This window comes from Geotrypetes seraphini, chromosome 2 (assembly GCF_902459505.1).
Source record: "Geotrypetes seraphini chromosome 2, aGeoSer1.1, whole genome shotgun sequence".
In the NCBI taxonomy this organism is placed as follows: Eukaryota; Metazoa; Chordata; class Amphibia; order Gymnophiona; family Dermophiidae; genus Geotrypetes; species Geotrypetes seraphini.
In genome coordinates this window covers 416,793,578-416,815,191 of record NC_047085.1, presented here as the reverse complement: position 1 = coordinate 416,815,191, position 21,614 = coordinate 416,793,578, and the positions used below count along the sequence as shown (strand labels likewise).

Here is a 21,614-nt window from a genome sequence, read left to right as displayed (position 1 = left end):
CAATGCTAGCATGTGGGTAAGTATGCACTTGCACGATTAGATGCCAGATGAGGGCTCAATGCTATTCTAAACACGATGCATTAATTTACCAAGGAGGCATTCACAGGAGAGGAGCATGGGTGGAGCAAATGCAGGCCCATCATTTATGCCCATAACTTACAGAATATTGGGGTCTTTTTATTAAGGCGGGCTAACTGATTCAGTACGCACTAATTGATTTATTGCATGCTAAATGCTAAAGCATCCATTATATTCTATATGTACCTTAGCATTTAGCATGCGCTAATCTTTAGCAAGCGCTAAATCAGTTAGCATACCTTAATAAAAGGATCCCATTGTAAGTTACATACTACAGTAAAGCATTTCGAAGTGTCATTTTTTTCTGTGAAACTTTTCTTTTCCAGAAGTTGCAGGACTTCACATATCTTTTGTCCAAGAATATATACAGTGGTGCCTCACACAACGAACTTAATTGGTTCCAGGAGCAAGTTTGTTATGTGAAACGTTCGTTATGTGAAACGCGTTTTCCCATAGGAATACATGTAAAAAAAAATAATTCGTTCTGCAGCATAAAATATGCTAAGATGACATAAAAAAAGATAAATTTTTGGTTATTATTTTTATTTAGATACATCTAAAAACATAATTGTTTTTTAAAACAACACACATTTTTTAAATTTAAAGACAGACTAAGTAGAGTCTAATTTTACAGTGAGAGGGCAGAGTCTCAGCGGCAAAATCTGGGACTTAACTGTTCATTTTTTTTTTTTTCTACCGTGTTTCCCCGATGATAAGGCAGGGCCATCAAATAAGACAGCCCCCCCTTTTTAGAAAAAAATGTAAAATAAGGCACCCCCCCGCAAATAAGCCACCCACCGATACCTGCGCTTACCCGAATCGGGTGGTACGGTGGGTGACTCCGTGTGGTCCTTGGCACCCCCGACACGATCGGGGCAAGAGGGAGCTCAAGCCCTCTTGCCCCCCCGACTCCCCGACACGATCGGGGCAAGAGGGAGCCCAAGCCCTCTTGCCCCCCGACTCCCCGACACGATCGGGGCAAGAGGGAGCCCAAGCCCTCTTGCCCCCCCGACTCCCCGACACGGTCGGGGCAGGAGGGAGCTCAAGCCCTCTTGCCCCCCCGACTCCCCGACACGATCGGGGCAAGAGGGAGCCCAAGCCCTCTTGCCCCCCCGACTCCCCGACACGATCGGGGCAAGAGGGAGCTCAAGCCCTCTTGCCCCCCCGACTCCCCGACACGATCGGGGCAAGAGGGAGCCCAAGCCCTCTTGCCCCCCCGACTCCCCGACACGATCGGGGCAAGAGGGAGCCCAAGCCCTCTTGCCCCCCCGACACGATCGGGCCAGGAGGGAGCCCAAGTCCTCCTGGCCACGGCGACCCCCTAACCCCACCCTGCACTACATTACGGGCAGGAGGGATCCCAGGCCCTCCTGCCCTCGACGCAAACCCCCCCTCCCCCCAACGACCGCCCCCCCCCAAGAACCTCCGACCGCCCCCCAGCCGACCCGCGACCCCCCTGGCCGACCCCCACGACACCCCCAACCCCCTTCCCCGTACCTTTCTGTAGTTGGCCGGACAGACGGGAGCCAAACCCGCCTGTCCGGCAGGCAGCCAACGACGGAATGAGGCCGGATTGGCCCATCCGTCCCAAAGCTCCGCCTACTGGTGGGGCCTAAGGCGCCTGGGCCAATCAGAATAGGCCCGGGAGCCTTAGGTCCCTCCTGGGGGCAGGGCCTGAGGCACATGGTCGGGTTGGGCCCATGTGCCTCAGGCCCCGCCCCCAGGAGGGACCTAAGGCTCCCGGGCCTATTCTGATTGGCCCAGGCGCCTTAGGCCCCACCAGTAGGCGGAGCTTTGGGACGGATGGGCCAATCCGGCCTCATTCCGTCGTTGGCTGCCTGCCGGACAGGCGGGTTTGGCTCCCGTATGTCCAGCCAACTACAGAAAGGTACGGGGAAGGGGGTTGGGGGTGTCGTGGGGGTCGGCCAGGGGGGTCGCGGGTCGGCTGGGGGGCGGTCGGAGGTTCTTGGGGGGGGGCGGTCGTTGGGGGGAGGGGGGGTTTGCGTCGAGGGCAGGAGGGCCTGGGATCCCTCCTGCCCGTAATGTAGTGCAGGGTGGGGTTAGGGGGTCGCCGTGGCCAGGAGGACTTGGGCTCCCTCCTGGCCCGATCGTGTCGGGGAGTCGGGGGGGCAAGAGGGCTTGGGCTCCCTCTTGCCCCGATCGTGTCGGGGAGTCGGGGGGGCAAGAGGGCTTGGGCTCCCTCTTGCCCCGATCGTGTCGGGGAGTCGGGGGGGCAAGAGGGCTTGAGCTCCCTCTTGCCCCGATCGTGTCGGGGAGTCGGGGGGGCAAGAGGGCTTGGGCTCCCTCTTGCCCCGATCGTGTCGGGGAGTCGGGGGGGCAAGAGGGCTTGAGCTCCCTCTTGCCCCGATCGTGTCGGGGAGTCGGGGGGGCAAGAGGGCTTGGGCTCCCTCTTGCCCCGATCGTGTCGGGGAGTCGGGGGGGGCAAGAGGGCTTGGGCTCCCTCTTGCCCCGATCGTGTCGGGGAGTCGGGGGGGGGGCAAGAGGGAGCCAGGCGGAGAGAGGGCAGTTAAGCGCAGTGCCTGCGCGGAAGGATGCAGCTCGGGCGACTTCGTTGTGTGAAACGAAGTTCGTTGTACGAATCAAGACATAAAGTTCGTTGTGCGCAGCGTTCGCTGTGCGAGGCGTCCGTTATGCGAGGCACCACTGTATTTAAAACTATGCAAGCATTTGCACGGTTCTTGCTGGTCTCTGTTTTGTATAAGTGCTGCTCTGTGTATATCACATTCAGTAATATTTCTTTAAAGGATTCTTAAGTGGAAGAGAAAAAAAAAGAATAATATTTCTTACTTCAATTAATTTGATAACTTCTACAAACCAGCCTTAGAGAAGATTGTGATATAGCAAAACTTTCACAACATGAAGAGTAGCCTTTCAGTTTTTGGCACAAAATTATTTTGGCAAAGACACATTTTCCAAGTGATTTACCTATGTAAACTGTCCTTCAATCTGCAAAAATAATGAGCAGCATACTGCAACATACGTATATTTAGCTACATTTGGGGAAGCCATTCCCAGGGATATTTTTAGAGGGATCAGAAAATAATATGCATAAATTGCATTTTCAAATGTACACTTCTCCCTCCAAGATATAGGCGGTTGATAAATTTTGTCCGGGTTTTGAAAAGCTTCCAACAAATCGCTGTTGGACAGGAGGGCATCCGCGCATGCAAAGATCCCCTTCTGCCTAACGAGAACAGGCAGAAGGGGCAGGGCTAGGGTGGGAATGAGGGCGGGGATGGGGCATAATGAGGCAGGGATGGGTGGAACTGGGTGGGCCTGGGGGGGGGGTCTAGATTTTCCATCTGGAAAATCTGGTAACCCTACCCAAAGGTAGTAATTTTGATCTTGCTTGCAGAGTTGTAAGAACAAATAATTTGTGTCTACACTTAACCAGATCAAAATATGTGCTAGAAAGTACATATGATGATTTGAAGATATAATTATGCCTAATTCAATCTAATCCCACTGAATTATGAATGAATAAAGCCTAGCTGACACCTTGGCAGGTATCTCATATCTGTGTTAATACAAGTCCTTTAGGGCAATTTTATAAAGGACTTTTTACATGGCAACCCTGTTTTATGCATGAAAAAGGCTGATTATGTTCATAACTTGTAGGAACATTTTATACAAGTGTGCAGATTGACAAGAAGAGGTGTACTTTTATGCAACCTGCACGTAGGTGTGTTTGGGACTATCCATTTACAATTATTTTATTTTTTATGTCACTATAAAAAGAGATCTTACCTTTAAGTAGATAACAGCATCTGTCCCATAGCCTTCTGTTGAATACAGCTTCAGATCGCCTTGGAAATATTGTGCATAGAGACGTGAAATTGGTAAACCATATCCAAACCCAGCCTAGAAGTAAACACATGCTTAATTGATTTCAGAACGGACTAAACCCTATAAGAAGCAGAAGTTGTTTGTACTCCCTACGTAGTATTTCCTGTTTCTAGCTTTGTACAGGGATTTTCAACCCAGTCCTTGGGACACACTCAGCCAGTCAGATTTTCAGGGTACCCACAAAGGTTATGCGGCAGCCATTTTTTCAGTGAGACTGCATGGGCAGGAGCTTAAGAGTATCGCTGTGGCCCTGACTCACTCCGCTGGACTGCCAGTGACTAAGGTAGGCCCAGGAGGAGGCCTTTGCTGCTTCTCTGAGGCAGGGAGGGAGGGAGGGATGGAGGGATGGAGGGAGGAGGCGTGTGGTGATTCTACAGCCAGTTGATAGCCGGGACAGGACTCGACACCTCATCTTGGGTGAGGGAGGGATCACTCCTGTCCTAAGTTGGCTCATCACTGGTCCACCAGGATTTAAGGTGGACCTGAGGGGAGGCCAGCGCTAGATTTAGGAGGGGAGGGAGCAGGTGGGTGTACAGCTGGGCGGCACTTGAACATAAACCCTCAGTTTATATTCAAGTTAACATTTTCCCCCAAAAAGGGGAGGGAGGGAATGTTATCTCAGTTTATATTTGGATTGGTTTATTTTTGAGTATGTCCATGTCGTTCCATGTCTTGTGGAAGCAGCGATTGTTAGAAAGCTGCACATGTGAGTAGCTTTCATGTGCATGTGAGTTGCTTTCTAATTGACCCCCACACACACACACACACCAGAATAAGAAGTCCTTCCCATCTGCTGATTAGCCTCCCCCTGACATCAATTATCTCCCATGACAACCACTCCTGACATCAGTTATCCTCATAATCACCATGGCATAGGGGTGGGAGGGGGGTGCAGTGGGGGTTTGAAGACTGTTCTCAGCATTTATACCTGCTTTTTCAATTAAGAACATTTGACGACAATCAGAATTTCGAATAATCAATGTGACATCTACATGATGATGTGGATCCCCATGTGTAAATAGCATCCTGGTAAAACAGCATTTACATGTGATGATCCTTCTACAATGACCACTGAACCCTGATAACAACGTCTTCATTTGTCAGTACTAGGTCCAGTGTCACCACATCATATGTATTTCTCAACTAGTTTTGAGGCATATCTCTTATTACTACTACTATTTATTATTTCTATAGCACTGAAAGGCGTTTGCAGCGTTGTACATGTTAACATACAATAGACAGTCCCTGCTCAGAAGAGCTTACAATCTACTTTAGACAGGACATTTCAGGGTTGGGGAGGTTATAGTGGTAAAGACTGAAGAATTCCCATATTTTGTGCCTCTGAAAATTCATCCTTCTTATGCTTCCACTTATACCTGAAATACTAATGCTTTTCAGAACAGACCTTATTTTACATCTAATTAATCCCCCATCCCTTTTTACAAAGCCACATTAGGTTTTTTTATTGCCGGCCACGGTGGTATTAGCTCCGATGCTCACAGGAATTCTATGAGCGTCGGAGCTAATACCGCCACAGTTATAAAAGGAGGTTTAAGTCTGATATTAACCATAACTTCAAGAAACGAGGGGAATGAAGATGTTTTATTTGTACTTACCAAAGGAGCATTTCGAGAATTATCCTCCATCACTGGTGTAGGTGCTGTAGAATACATATAACTGAAGAGATTCTCTATTTTTCTCAACGGAACACCGCCTCCTCTGTCTGATACCTGATTAAAAATCATTTTTTTTTTAATGTTCAAGTTCAAGTTCAAATTCACTTTATTTTTGATGAATCGCCTATTTAAAACATTCTAAGCGATGTACAATTAAAAACAGATTATAAGAGAACATATAGTCATATTAGTAATACATTAATAACAGCTAAATAAATATTTGTTAAGTAATTACATAAAACAGAAAAGATCTCTATATATAATGTTAAAAAACAAACATGAAAAGAGGGAAAGGGGGAAAAAGTTACAAATTTTCTCTTGATGGAGGAAAAAACATATATTAGGGAAAAAAACAAAGGGAGGGGAAGAAAAGAAAAGAAAAGGAAGGAAAAAAAAAAAGAAAAAAAAAGAAGAGATTAATTAATCGATAAAGGCATCATTGAATAAGAAAGTTTTTAAAAGTTTTTTAAAAGAGACAAGATCTCTATCCTTTCTAATAAAAAGAGGCAGAGTGTTCCAGAGTTGGGGAGCTAAAACTGAGAACATATCGTTTCTCCTTGTTCCCACAATTTTTAAGGAAGGGACCAATAATAACTCTTGTTGTGACGATCGAAGAGATCGATTTGAATGATATGGGATAATCATTCTAGATATAAATTGAGGGGTATTATATAGTAGGACCTTAAAGACTAGAAATGCTATTTTAAATGTTATTCGATGATTAATAGGTAGCCAGTGTGACTTAATAAGAAGGGGTGTTACGTGGTCGTATTTTTTAGCTTTATGTATAAGTTTTATGGCAGTATTTTGGATTATTTGGAGTCTTTTCTTTTCTTTTTAGGAAATATTATATAATAAAGAATTACAGTAGTCTAATTTGGAAATAATCATAGAATGAACTAGGATATTAACAGATTTTGGTTCTAAGAAGGATGAGATAGATCTTATCAAACGTAATTTATAAAAACAGGATTTGACCGTTTGACTTATGTGATCATGAAAAGATACATTCGTATCAATAGTAACTCCTAAAATTTTTATGGATGAAACAGATTCAATTGGGTTATTTTCAAGCAAAAAAGGGGATATTGGTATAATGTCTTTTTTCCATGTAAATAGCATTGTTTGTGTTTTTTGTATATTTAGTGAGAGTTTATTGTTGCAGAGCCAGTTTTTTATTATATCCAATTTGGTGTTGATGGCTATAATTTCTTAAGAGGATATTTTATTCACATGAACTGTTAGTTAAATCTTCTGAAATGTTTATCTTCATTTCCAACAGAAACATAATCACTCAGCCTATGTAGAATATATGTATCACTGTAAAGGGATCTTGCATACCACACTATAAGGAATAGATGGCTAGTACGGAGCCAAGAGTGTTTGGGGGTAACCTTCAGAGAAATAATAAGCAAAGCTGCTGCTTTTAGCTCTTCCATTGCCTTGGGTGTGCAAGTCCTACAGTAAAGAAAAGACGTGGGGGGGGGGGGGGGAGAGGGAGCACTCTCATGAACTGGAGATAAAAGGGGACATTAGAGCTGAGGACTGGCAGAATGCCATAACTAAGAGTAAAAGCACTCAGATTGTTAGGGAATTTGTCAATGGCCAAGAATTTTATGAGTGAATAAAAAAGACACAGAGGTTGTGCTGGAGATACCTTACACTTCGCTTGAAGTCACTTCATTGATTCCTCATCCATTTCCAAATACAGTTCAAACTCCTCTTACTGACTTACAAATGCATTCACTCTGTAGCCCCTCAATATCTCTTCTCACTTATCTCCCCCTATGCTCTCCCCATAAACTCCATCAGGTAAGTCCCTCTTATCTGTTTTTCAAATGCTTTTCCAAGGATTTTCCAAGGTATGGATCTGCCTTTTCATAACACTGTGCCACAAGGACAGATATCCCCATAGTTTTATCGTTCAAAATGGTTAGGTTGGCTTCACTGAGCAGCCATCTTATTGGCCAGGAGGACCATCCCTAACAGACTACATCTTTTTAGAACTGCTTTCCTGTTGCTTCAATGATCTCTGTGGACCTGTTCCCGCAGTTCTGTTATGGCTTGTGCCTTACTCTTCCTGCTACCTGACATGACTTCTTATCTTGTTCCTGCTTTACTACTTATGTGGACCCACTCTGGGTTTCTGTGCTTCAGTGGCATAGCCAGACCCCAAAATTTGGGATGGCCTACCACCAAAATAAATGAGCAAAATGCCCTCTCTGATCCCCCTCCCTCTCATGCTCCTATCCCAGCTCAAATATTAAATGACTGAGCTGGAGGGGATCCCAAAACTGCGCCAGCTGAAGATGCTGGGGATCCCCAAATCATGCCAGCCATATCCTCTCCAGTGCACCACAGTCAGTGGCAGCTTCAGTGAGCTGCCCCTGATGATGGTACTTGGTGCATGCTCAGTTTTCGTGCATATGCCAGCATGCCAGCATGGGAAGTGGCTCACTAAAGCTGCCACTAGCTGAGGTGTGCTGGAGGGAGCTCAGCATGCTTTTGCAGACATCTTCAACTAGAGTGATTAGGGTTACCATATGGCTTCAGAAAAAGGAGGGCAGATTGGGACATCTGGGTTTTACTTCCATTGGTTTCAATGGAAGTAAAAGCCAGATGTCTCATTTGTCCTTCTTTTTCTAGAACCATAAGGTAACCCTAAGTTTGGGGATCCCTGCCAGCTGAGACAAAAGGTGAGCCACTGCTGGGTGGGCTTGAGCCCATAGTAAGTGGGCTCAGGCTCACCTATTGCTACATCACTACTGTGCCTTCCCCCTTGTTTCCTCAATTTCAGCCCAGTTTCCAAATCCCTGTCTGGCTGACCCTGCACTGCCCTTCTAGTTGTTTATCCTGGCCATGAACTTGACCCTGTTCCTGCTGACACTCTGGCTTAACTCAGGTAGACTTACCGATTCACTGAAGACCTGAACTACCTACATTTTAGTGAGTACCAGAAATACAGATGGCCCCATTTCCTTTTAGCCCACATCTAAGCCGATCTTTAATGTATGACAACCAACACCACTATTTTTTCACTTGTTGAATACAGCTTAAAATGATTACCTTAATTGTTAGATCTTCTTTTCCTAAGACAACGTTTACTTCAACTGGAGGGAGAGAAGGATTGTCTTCATGACTTTCAACTGTTGCTCTCATTGAATTCTGAGGAAATGAATACCACAAAACATTCTTCAAAAACATTTTTTCAGAACAATTATCAATCTCACATAATATCAGTTGTGTTGCATACCAGCGTGTGCTCAAAAATTAAGAGAATTTGGAAACTAAAGAGGATCTCTGAAGGTGTGTCTCAAATCGGACATGTGTGCATGAACATATTTGTACATGCTGCAGAAAACCTGCCACTTACTGAGCAACAGGGTTGGAAGCTTTCATCTAAGTACTATGAATGACAAAATTCAAACCAAATAATTTGGGCAACCATATTGCTATCAGACTTTTGAATTATTTACAAATTTACAAATTTGTCTTTTGCTTTGCGCGTAGTGGGCAAACAGTCAACTAGTTACATTTTTTTTCATAAGTAAAATTGTATCTAGATTTTCCTTGTTCCAGTCCAGTTTAGGGCTATATTTCCAATTGCACTACTCCTCATCCCATGTTCATTTATTTATTTAGGAAATAAAGACATACAACCAGGGCAGGATTAACTAATAGGCCCAGTAGGCACGTGCCTAGGGCCCAAAATGGTCAGGGGGGGGCCCGCTGAAGGAGGACATAAACATTGTTTTTTTCAATCAGCGATGGGCCCCTCCAGCTTTGATCAGCAACGCGGGCTCCCCCAAAAATGGCAACGCAGGCCCCCCCGATCAGCAACACGGCCCCCCCCTCAACAGAAAGTAAGACAGGCAAGCAATGCGGGTAAGAAAGGCAATGGGAACTGTAATTTTGCAAACAGTGCTGCTTGCTCAAAGCATCTCTCTGACGCAGCTTCCTGTTTACGCCTGGGCACATGGTGGGGTGGAGCGGGGCAGGGGGCCCAGTGTACTTGTGTGCCTAGGGGCCCTTGACGAATTAATCCTGCCCTGCATACAACCTTAAACTAGATAGGAAAGCACCTTCAAGGACAGGTTAAATTTATAGTTGATGTCAAAATTCACACAAAACAGTCCCTTTTACTAAAATGTCAAAATTTGCACTTACCACATGCTAAATGCAAAATTAATGTATAGTAAGTATAGTGGAGAGTTTGTTTGCTAGCTGCTTGGGTTGTTCCTAGCATACAACCTAATGGACAGAAAAATACTTTACAAGTTCAGTTGTGCTAATGTGGATGCATTTAGCCCCTTTATTTAAGAGGCAATAATTGTAATAATTGTTGCTCCGATAACAGTTACCCCCAGATTCTATACATGGTGCCCAAATTTGGGTGTGGTCCTGAAATGCACATACAACTTAATTGGTTAAAGAGCTCTTAACCATCAATAATTGGATGCTAACAACTAATTATTGCTGTTAACTGGCAATTCATTAAAAGTTTTGACTGCATTGGTTGCACACTATTCCATAAGTCAGTGTCTCGTACACTTTCCAGCTGGCGGTACACTAAACCCAGTGCCCCGGCCAGAAGGCACCCAGATGATGTCACATGCATGTATGATGTCATTGCGTCGAAGTCCACGCATGCATGGAGGCCCATCTGGCCATGACCCACTTCAGTGGAGGGATCCGGGAGGAGGGGAGGTGCGGGAAGAGGAGGAGAGACACCGGCGAGGAGGAGAGTCATCCGCGCCGGCTGGCTGCCTATGGGACTTGCCTCTTGCCGTGAGAGGCACATCTTGTAGGCCGTCAGCCAGCGCGGATGACTCTCCTCCTCGCCAGTGTGTCGCAACACACCTGAAAATCTCAGGAGGCACACTGGTGTGCTGCGGCACAGAGTTTGCGATACACTGCTTTAAGTCATGGCACCTAACTCCCATGTCCCATAAAGGGGGCATGGCCATATTAGGGACATGTCACAGAAGGGGCGTGGCCACAGAATAGAAGAGGCATTCCTAAAAGTTATGTGCATAGTTATAGAATACTACCTTAGCAAAACTAACGTGAACACCAGCAGGTTTCAGCAGGCCTTAAGTCTGGCACTCAAAGTTACAGAATAGCGCTTAGTGCGCATCTTTTTCAGTGCTATTTATAGAATTTCCCCCTTATTACATAGTAGAGTAGTTTGCACTAACAGCAATGCACAGTCCACATCCATTCCCTACTCGTTTCCACCCTATAACCAGCTAAACAATCAGCTTTTTGTGCCATCATGTGCTCTCAGTTAACATTTGCTAATTCATAGGCTAACAACACTTCAAGGGCTCCTAAGGTATTGTTTCTGACACTTCAGAAGCACAGTGTAAGCCCTGGCCTTTCCAACTGCTGATTTAAAATTATGTTAGTCTAAATAAATACTCAGCAAATCAATACTGTGTCTGGGGACTATGGGCCTTTTTGTGTCAAATGTAAAATGCCAAGTACACTTGCCCTGACGTGAGGAAAAGAAGTTATCATCTAAAGCAAAAAGCCTTTTTTTTGTGCATTCTGAGTAGTCGCTGCCATCCCTTTAGGCAGCATACCCAGGGGGACCCTTTCTAACCAGAGGGCTGCAGGGGAACATCTTCATAACTATACCCTTATTGGCTGGCGGGGGTCCCTCACAGTAGCAACATCTACTGTGCCTTCTTTTCCAGACTTGAGTGCATCACCTTCATAGTGCACCCAGGCCTGACGAAACAGGAAGCCCAGAGACAGTTCCTGCACACCTCAGCGGACAGCAGGGCAGCCTGAATTCAATTTTAAGATATGTACTGTAAACAAAATTTATACAAAATGTACCTTAAAAAGTTCAAACAGCATATGATACAGATGAGAAGGAACATAGACAATATGAATGGGCTGTTCAGATGCTTTTGCTGAAATAAAGGAAACAGTTATCGTTTAGACCCATTTATTATAATTTTTTTAAAAAACCATCTTGTTTTTATAGTTCAAGAGACATTCTCTTTTGTAATCCAACAACAAAACAAACTGTGGACGAAACACAATGTTCTTGACCTTCTTTTATTTCTTCAATCAATGTCAAGATAAATATCCACATCAACCACATTAAAAACAAACAGACCCAGCACGGGCCGTTTTTCGGCTTACAAAGACTTTTTCAAGGGTCCAGTTGTTAATTAATGCGCTAGTATTGTGGAATAGATTTCCCAATTGCAAATACCAATTTGTGGGAAGAAGTACTGCTGACCGCAGATACACTGAACCCGCAGCTTAGTAAAAGGAGCCCTTAGTATAGGCCTAATATTTAACCTTGTCGAGGGACAGCACTACCTGTAACTGGAAATGATGTAAGTAGTAATGATTTGCCATCAATTCTTGTATGGAATCATACCAGAATTGTTCAAAAATAATATGTTTAGTTATTCACCAAACAGATCATTACGATTTGAGAATTTAGCTTTGCTGAAAACGAATGCTAACCCGAGGCTTGTGGAGACGGGTAAAATGACTTTCTGTTGTGCAGGAGTTAAAATATGGAACTCCCTTGTGGGCCTGATACAAAACTGTCATGAAAAGGGCTTGTTTAGAAAATTACTCAAGACGCAATTATTTGTAGACGCCTTTTTCTAGCCAATAATTTTTTTTTCTTCCTCTGGTATAGTGATGAATTATTCATGATCTCTTTATATAAGTTTTTGGTGTTATTTTGCAGATATTTATCTGAAGATTGTTTGTGTGTCTGTTTCATTATGTTTTTAAAATTTTATGTATGTAAATTATGTAAACCGTTTAGTTCTAAATGGTATAGAAATTTTTTAAATAAATAAATTTTAATTTATTTTTTTTTTTGGGGGGGGTTGCTGATGCATTTGATTTACTCATACAATAAGATTTACAAGATAGTTATAAAACCATTTACAGGAGAGTTGAATTTAAATGAAAGGGTTCAGGTTTTTTTCTTTCCAGGTTGAGATTAGATACATTTTATTTAGAAAATATTTCTTCTTTTTTTTAATATTCTTTATTCATTTTTAAAACTTACAATAAGTGCAACAGCATATAACATCAATTTATATTTAAATACATCACTTAATATCCTATTATAATCTAATTCAGATCTCATAACCCTCCCTCCCCATATTCAATGACTTTCATCAAACATAAGAAGACATATAATAGCCCCCTCTCCACATTATTTGCACTTATAAGAAAACCAAAATACCCCCCCACCCTTCTCCCCCCACTTTGGATGTGCATATTTAAAGGGACAAAATGATATTCATTCATTGCAGTATTTTGTTAATGGTTCCCAAATATCCTGAAATTTCCTAAAATTCCCCTGCTGCATGGCAATTACTCTTTCCATTTTAAATATATGATATATGGAGTTCCACCAAAAGCTATAATTCAATCGATCCCAATTTTTCCAATTTCTCATAATCTGTTGTATGGTAATCCCTGTCATAATGAGTAATAGCTTGTTATTATTCGAAGATAATTGGCTCTTGGCCCTCATTGATGTGCCAAATATCCAAGGTGGTGAACAAAAACCCCCAAAAACCCACTAGACCCAGAAGGAAACAAAAACCCACTAGATCAGTGGAGAGCAAAGGTCCTCTCTGTCTTACTATTATTACTACTAATCATTTCTATAGTGCTGTTAGACGTATGCAGCTCTGTACATTAAAACTTCAAGAGAGAACCCCTGCTCAGTAGAGCTTACAATCTAAACAAAGTGACAAACAGGACAAGCAGGGAGTTAGGGAGTTTCTCAGTCATGGTTATGTTACAGTAAACGAGGGTTAGGAATTGAACACAGCCTCAAAAAGGTGGGCTTTGAGTCTGGATTTGAATAATGCTGGGGGCAGAGCTTGACGTATTACATCTTCCTTCTGTGCAGTGGCAATGGAGCTCTCTTCCCTCCAGTGACTACACAGCTTTTTGTCACCATGTAAAAGTGTGGCTTTTAATTCAGAAAAAAACATATACCCTAGGGATCTCCAACAGACCAACCAAGTATATATACAGCTTCAGACAAAATTTAGCAGTTCTCTGCATAAAGTTTATGCGTGCAGGTCTGACCAAGAAACAGCAGGCCTAATTTGAAAGCAAATATAGTTCTGATCCTCCCTTCCTTAGTTAGTTAGGTGCCATTAACTCTTGCTCGAGTCCTAGTGATAAATTACAGATCTAAAAAGACCCCAAATTTTTTTTAAAAAGGAATATTTGAAAATAAGTGCTTCCCCTTTCCCAACGCCTATTTAAAAAAATTGCTGCTGCAGCAAAGCCCACCTCTTCTCTACAACTACTTAATGTCACCTCTCCAGCAGAGCTGAATTACTGTCACATAACTGAATGCGCTAGAGAGATCCAGCAGGATCACTAAGGCAGGCTGCTACTGATCAACAGCATGATTGTCTAATATGCTATGCGTTTTCACTCTCAGATTCTGCCTCATTTAAAGTCTTGAACTACAATCTGCCCATTTTGAGTGAAGATATGCATGTTTGATATGTCAGTACATACATGCCTCTGAAACTGATCATTGTTCTATTTGGTGACAATAGAGAATCCATTCAAAAAGCTTTTGGTTTAGCAAAAAAGTAGGCCCTCTTTGCAGATGTGAAAATATTCACAGGTCCTTTCCACAGCAACAGGATATCAAGTATTACAGAGTTTTAATCAGGGAAACAGTTGACATAGTTGTGGAGGGCTTGAACTAGTAATTACAGGGCCATCCATGTTCTCTCTCTGAATAACACCAACAGTCACCTTTTTTTCTGTGACTTATGTCTCCACATCCTTATCTATGGATCTGGTGACTGATACCCGAGTATAATTCTTAGTGACAAAACCAATGTTATGTCTCAAAAAATATCAGTTTTATCTTTGTGTTAATGCTAAAGGATTTTATACTGAATGGAAGTTTAAAAAAAAATCCTGGGGTTAGCTCTACTATGCTGTTATTACCCTATCTATAAAATCAATAAAAATATTTTGAACTACAAATATAGGAGAAAGAATGATCAAAATGCTTGTAGATGTTACTGAATGCAGCTGTTTTTCTTACCATTTGCCTGCTTGACCAACAGTTGAGGAGAAGCCAAGTAGTACTGGTCACACAGCATCTTTGCGCTCTCAAATGCATCTACAATACATTCATATAAAGTATATAGTCTTATTATGCAGGATTCAGAACAAAACACTGCAGATATATGCAAAGCATAATACAAGGAGAGCACATGACATAATTCACATACCAAAGTATCGCTCAGAACTAATTTATTGAGGGGACTTTAATGATATCTTCAAGAACAAATCCCTAAGATACTTTGGGGGAAGTTATCAGTGCATGCTACCATTAAGATATGTTATTTTATGTTTATTGATATTTATAGACCACTATTTAATCCATCATCATAGTGGTTTACATAGTACTAAACAAAAAAAAGAAAAGAATTCCATAATCAATAGGAAAGTAAAATACAAAGAAAATAATAATAATTTACAAAGTAAATTCTAATTAAAATAGAAAAAAAAGATTATAAAACTTAAAATATAATTGTAAAAAGCAGCAACTGCAAATCTTCAGATCTCTCCCCCAACGTTCATACCAATATGATCCTAAATATCCCCTGATTGAAAAAGCAATTAAGAGTATGCCAATCCGAAAAGAGAAGTTTTCAACAGACTTCTAAATTTAATATATGAGAGTTCACTACGTAATTTTAATGTGACCCTGAGTTTTTAGTAACTAGGGTGCTCATTTTCAGAGCGGACAAAGGTCTTAAAATTCCTCGTAAAAGGTCCATTCACTAAAAACATCTAAATCCTGATTTTGGAAAGTCAGAATTTGGACATTTCTCACTGCGGTTTGTCCAAATAGCAAGGGGCCATGTTGTGGGCATGTTTTCGGCAGGACTAGGGAAGGCCCAAAAGTAGGATTTTCAAATGGGAAGAAACATCTCTGTCAAAAAAGATGTTTTTATCTAGTCATGTTTTGGTCATGCCCAGGTTACAGAAGGGTGCTCTAATTGAGCAGCTGACCACTGGAGGGATTAATATATGATGCCTCCTTATCCCTCCAGTGGTTGCTGTCCCTCTGCCCTGAAAGTGAAACTGGTATTATAGCCTTTCTGAACAATATAATAAACAATTTAGAAGAGTAGGGCAGTGGTTGGTACAGTGGGCTGTGAACCAAGTGATCCAGATTCAAATCTTACTTCAACTTTTTAGAATAATAATTCTGAGCCTTCCTGAAACAGAAAAATACCTACTGTACCTGCAAAGCTGAAGGCTCTTGCACATTCTGGCACAGTAGGTATTTTTCAGGGCCTGGGGGGGATCATATTTACTATATATAAAAAAAAGATTATGGGGGGTTTGAACCTGTAGCTCTTTGTTTACACTAACCGCTAGGCTACTCCTTTGTTCTGCACGGCAGTCTCTGAGGCCATATTTTTGAAAATGATACCAGACATTCTTGTCCCTGGTTTTTGTTATTAAAATGTTGGATGTTTCACTTTGGAAAATGGCTGTTCATTTTGGATGTTTTCAGTGCAATTTCACCCATCTCACAGTCATAATCAAATTGGAAATCTGATGTTTTTCCTGTTTGACTATTGCTGTGAGATGGCCATTTTTTTAAAAGGTTATGAGCAGGACCTATTTTTATTTTTCAACTTACATTTATTTTTTTAATGTTCCTCCACTTTTCAGTGCATAAAATAGGTCTGTGCTAAAGTAGCACAAATGTCTTAATGGTAACCCACATTGATAATTTATTCCCTTTATGATCTCTAATTATAAAGTATCAGTGACTGGAATTTGCCTGTAAATTTGTATAACATTAATTTACTTTATAACCACAATATCTTTACCTAGTTTTTCATATGAGTTGTACAAAGGGCCGCTGAAAAGTTCTCAGCCCATCGAGGGCTATACACTTTCCCACTGTTTTACGAAGCCGTGCGACAACGGCCCCGAAGCCCTTTAAATCTCTATGGGCTTCAAGGCCGTTACCGCAGTACAGCTGCTAGTGCGGCTTCGTAAAACAGGCCCTTAGTTCAGCAATTTTACAACTTTTTCGTTACATATTTTTCCAGCGGAATGAAAAAAGTAGAAAATCACTGGCTAAGTGTATAGTCCTTTATGGAGACTAACTCAACTTTGATGGTTGGGCTGAAAACTTTTCAGCAGCCCCTCGTAGTAAAAACTATTGCTAACAGTTAAAGAAATGTTCTATGCTGTCTAATTTTTTTGTTCCGTGTTATCTGGATGAGCTTAATATAGAGTAGCCAATTTTTAGCATTCACGGGCCACATGGGAAACTGCCTGAGAATTTCATTTTTTAAAATCAATGATAGGCCAGTGCTATGGGGCATCTTAAACCAATATAATTTGCAAATACAAAATGTGTGAAGTAAAGAAGGTATTAAGATTTCAAAATTAAATCCCCACACTTACTTTGCCTGGCTTAATGACCTAATCTAAATTGCCTCTTTTTGCCAGACCCGGGGGGATGGGGGTGGGATTTTTAAAGGCATTTCTTTGCAGATAAAAACACCTAGTTACTCCAAAAATTGTCTTTTGAGAATTGGCCACTTAGGGCTGGATTCTGTAACCAGCGTTCAAGTCGGTGGCCATCTTAAAAGCATCTGCTGATTGCATGTCAATCATTTGAGAGCGCCGGTTACAGAATCGCGTCTATTCAGTCAAGATAGGCGACTGATATGTAGGCCTGAAAAACCTTGGCCTATATTTCAGCTGCTTATATTTGCTGCTAGACTGCAGCAGCTTATTGCGGCAGGGGAATTCCCCCCTCCCTCATCAGCTGAGTAACAAGGACTCCCCATTGCCTCATTTCTGTAACCAGCGCCCAAGTTGGATTGCCTGCCAATCATTCTAGGGTGCTGGTTACAGAATTGCAGCTTTGGGAAGTCCATGCCACTCAGCTTATGGGGAGGGGGGGAATTCCTCTGCCGCGATTAACTGAGTGGCCACAACAGGGAACCCCCTGAACCCCACTACAAGTTGGCCGGCAGGAGGGATGCCCACTCCCTTCTTCCGGCATCTCCTGCTAACATTCCTGGCAAATGGGATGCCCACTCCATCCTGCTGCCACCACCACTAACATCCTCAGCAGGAGGGATGCCCAATCCCTGCTTTCATCACTCCTGCTAATATCTCCGGAAGGAGAGCCCCTTGCCTTAGGGATCTGGCCAATCGAAGTCTTAAGCCACTCCCAATGCATCTCAGAATACACTGGGAATGAGGCCTAAGACTCCAGTTGGCCCAGGAGTGAAAAGTCCCTCCTTTTGAAGGGGCCTTAGGCACCTGAGCCTATCAGAGCCTTTGGCCCCTGCCCGGTGAATACCAGGATGCACCATGAAGGGGAAGGCTCACCATTCTGAAGAAGCGGGCCTGCCGGCCAGAGGGAGTGGACTCCCTCCAGCCAGCCTTCCAGAAAAAGGTAAGGGAGGGGTCTGTGTGGGTTTTGGAGGAGGATGTTTAGTGGGTCGCAGCAGGAGGGATTGGGTATCCCTCCTGCTGGCCAACATGTGATGTGATTCGGGGGTTCCCTGCCAAGGCTGTTCAGCAAGGGAATTTCCCCCCCCCCCCCCCCAAAATCAGATGTGCGGCAGGGACTTCCCAAAGCTGGAATTCTGTAATCGGCACCCTAGAATGATTAACTGGCAATTTGACTTGGGTGCCGGTTATAGAATCACAGCTTTGGGAAATCCCTGCCATTCAGCTGATGGGGGAGGGGGAATTCCCCTGCCATGACTGGCTGCTGCGGTCTAGCGGCAAAGATAGGCGGCTGAAATGTAGGTTAGGGTTTTCCAGGCCTATATTTAAGCCACCAATCTTGGCGTGATTCACGACTGGGTAGCCACTTTAGCCTGCCTAATGCCACTTCTGGCGTTGGCCATGCCTACTTTGGTGTTCCACAGTCTAAAGCAGCTACCTAGCCATAATTCCAGCGGCCATTTCAGCCGTCTTTTATTTAGACATCAGTAGGCACTTCAACACTGCTGTTTCTATCTGCATTTTTCAATTCCATAGGCATCGGCAGGGTACCTACCAATGCCTAAATTTAGGCGCTGGTTATAGATTTTCCCCCTTAATTCTTCAGAACGGGAAAACATGAGGTTGTTATAATAAAGTTACTTTGTATTAAGAATCCAGAAATGACCACACATAAAACTTAAAAGAATCCATACCATTTACCACTTCTATCACATCGCAGTGAGGATCAATGCTTCCTATATGCTTTGGGTGAGCTGGATTCATACTACCATCAAAAAGAAGAGCTGTTCAAGAAAACAAAATAATTAGCCTATAGCTCACAGTTTTATACATTTCAATGCACAAATCCAGCATCTTGGAGCCATATGTGCTCCTCAGTGATAACCATGAAAACCTAGAGGCCTACTGAGAATTCTGAGAGAAAATAGTTTTACCACAAGGTAATAGTATGCTTCAGGCAATTCAATATATGATGTTCAGTGTTCAAGGTTATAATTTAGTTAAAAAAAAATAGAAGTTCTCTCACTCTGCTGTAGGTGCACTTGCGATTAGATGTGGAGCAGAAATTCAAGCAAAAGGAGGAACACCACAGTGAAGTCAGAGTCCTACGTCTGGTATTCCATCCTGTGCACACCAGCAAACAACTTTCAAAATGAAATGCTACCAGCATTCCAATTTGAGAAATGGCTGCAGAACTGATTTTCCATACTAAAAATTGTATCATAATTAACAGTTTACAACATTTTTCAATGATGCTTCCATGCCCAATAACCCAAATACATGAGAAACCCAATAGTAACAAAAGTTAAAAATACATCACAGACACAGGGGGGAAGCCCCCCCCCCCACCAGAAATGACCAGGCTCAGCCACCCACAAAAGAAACATAAAATTAAATGAAAATCATTAAGCACAGATCAAAATAATTAACGTAAATACACTAGCTACGTAGACAACTGAGCTGACAACCAGAGGAGTCCAATTCAAATCTTGCTGCTGGACATTATTCCTGTTTGAAAATAGCTGTCAGATGACATTGGCACTGACATATGATACAGTGCTGTTTGGTATGTTTTTGATGGCCAAGAGTCCCATAACTTCATATAATAATAGATTACTTTTCATCATGATGGGAGTTGCCATGCAGCTTATTTTGAAAAATTGGGACAGATTAAACTATAGTTTTTGGTGGAATTCTTGTGCCAAATTTATAAATTTGAACGTAGGGATATGAACTTATTATATTAATTGATGGAATTAGATGCTGTTTATTTTGTAAACTTATAAACTGTTGCACTTGATATTGGTTATTATTGGGGGGAGGGGAGGGGGGATTTGGGAAGGGAAGTGGGGGTATTGGAAGGTTCTGGCACTTAGTCACGAATAGGATAAGTAGGCTTAGGTTGGGGAGGGGGTGGTGTGGCATTTTTGGGGCCAGGGCCTCGAAATGCCTTTCCGTCCTCATTAATCTCGCTCACCCTATGTAGAGTAGGATGGGGGGAGGGGGGAATTTGGTTGTTGTTACTCTTCTTTTGTCCATGCTTGTTATATTATTGTAAATGATGCATCATTGTTTGTACTGTGCACCTTTGGGGTGCCCTGGCATTGTATTTGCTGCTGTTTGCATCAATAAAAATTGTTTGAACCTAAAATGAATAAAGATTAAAAAAAAAGAAAGAAAATAGCTGCTGTCAGATGGATGGGGTTTTTTTTTTTTTAAAACTTTATTGGTAAAAATGTCCCAATTCGGACCTAGATGACTTTTAGAAAATGCTCCTTCATATGAACAAGAAAAAGTGTCCATTGGGTCTTTTCCCTCACAAAACTAGCTAACTCCACAGAAGGATAAGATTTCTCTCTTTTCTCAATCATATCAAAAGTAAATAGAATTTCATCAACTAGAAGCAAAAGCAGCAGAAAGAAACAAATTCTTTGGTTGCTACCATATTCAAATCTCAATATTATATATTTGTAAGTCCGTATATATAAAATATAAATATTAAACTTTTGCATTTTAAGCGAGAAATGAAATCTGACTTACTGTGCTGGTTAATGAGCATCCTTATGGAGATGCGGCTCATGTAAAAACGGTCCAAAAAGTACTGGACATTTTGATTGGTGACGGGATCCACACCAAAAGCTTCTTTGTATTCCGTGACGCCTTGCGCCATTGTGGGAACCACATTGTTGTGTCTGTTTCGAATGATGATAAGTGCCTCTGCAAAGCTGATCACCAAAACACCATAACTTCAGAATACATTTTATTAAATTACACAGCAATACATTTGAATTTATCATCAGTACCCTGAAGAGAGAACATTATCATCTCACAAGCCCTGTTCCAAGCTGCGTGTGCTTGAGTTTCAGGGCTGGATTTCAGGTAGAGCTCTCATCAGATGTGGACCACCTTCATACTGAGATTTCTTACTTGCTTCTCCAGCACATAAAACTATCCTAACAGACCGAATCGTTACAAGGGGCCGCCAAAAAGTTCTCAACCCAACCAAGAAGAGAATGATGTGCAGCCATAAAACTTACAAGTTATTCCACACTTATTTTTTACGCTTTTCATTTTATTGATATCAAATGAAACAAAAGATGTCAAGAAAAGTGTGGAATACCCCCAATCTGCCCCTAACCACATCTACATGGTGGTACGCATCTGGATGTAGTGCCTACAACCCAATGAATCTTTTTTTAAAAAAATTATTTTTATTGTGAGCTTGTTAAAGCTCATTAACAATGTCATTAACTTTCATTTTGAAATTGAATTTCATTGATGTAAGCTTCTACACTTTAGGTACCATTTATAGAATTTCCTCCTAAGTGCTCCCACATTAACTCCTAATTTGCTAGTGCATGACCTGAAAATTTTTTTTCAAAATACCCTGAAAAGTGCCACATTAGATTTAGTTAATGCAAGGGAAAATTCCATTTTCAGACATGTTAACTTGAA

The 21,614-nt window shown here is 42.3% G+C and overlaps 1 protein-coding gene across 1 annotated transcript in view; it reads right to left on the bottom strand.

Annotated features, from left to right (window-relative positions):
* The window catches only part of PDK4 (pyruvate dehydrogenase kinase 4), a 40,365-nt gene that overhangs the window by 2,994 nt on the left and 15,757 nt on the right, over positions 1 to 21,614 (bottom strand). The window contains exons 4-10 of the mRNA XM_033931090.1: positions 20,700 to 20,884; positions 18,854 to 18,943; positions 14,701 to 14,778; positions 11,466 to 11,542; positions 8,688 to 8,786; positions 5,562 to 5,675; positions 3,847 to 3,960 (exon numbers count right to left, since the gene is read on the bottom strand). Of these exons, the coding sequence (XP_033786981.1) occupies positions 3,847 to 3,960; positions 5,562 to 5,675; positions 8,688 to 8,786; positions 11,466 to 11,542; positions 14,701 to 14,778; positions 18,854 to 18,943; positions 20,700 to 20,884 (757 nt within the window). The remainder of the gene's footprint in view (positions 1 to 3,846; positions 3,961 to 5,561; positions 5,676 to 8,687; positions 8,787 to 11,465; positions 11,543 to 14,700; positions 14,779 to 18,853; positions 18,944 to 20,699; positions 20,885 to 21,614) is intronic.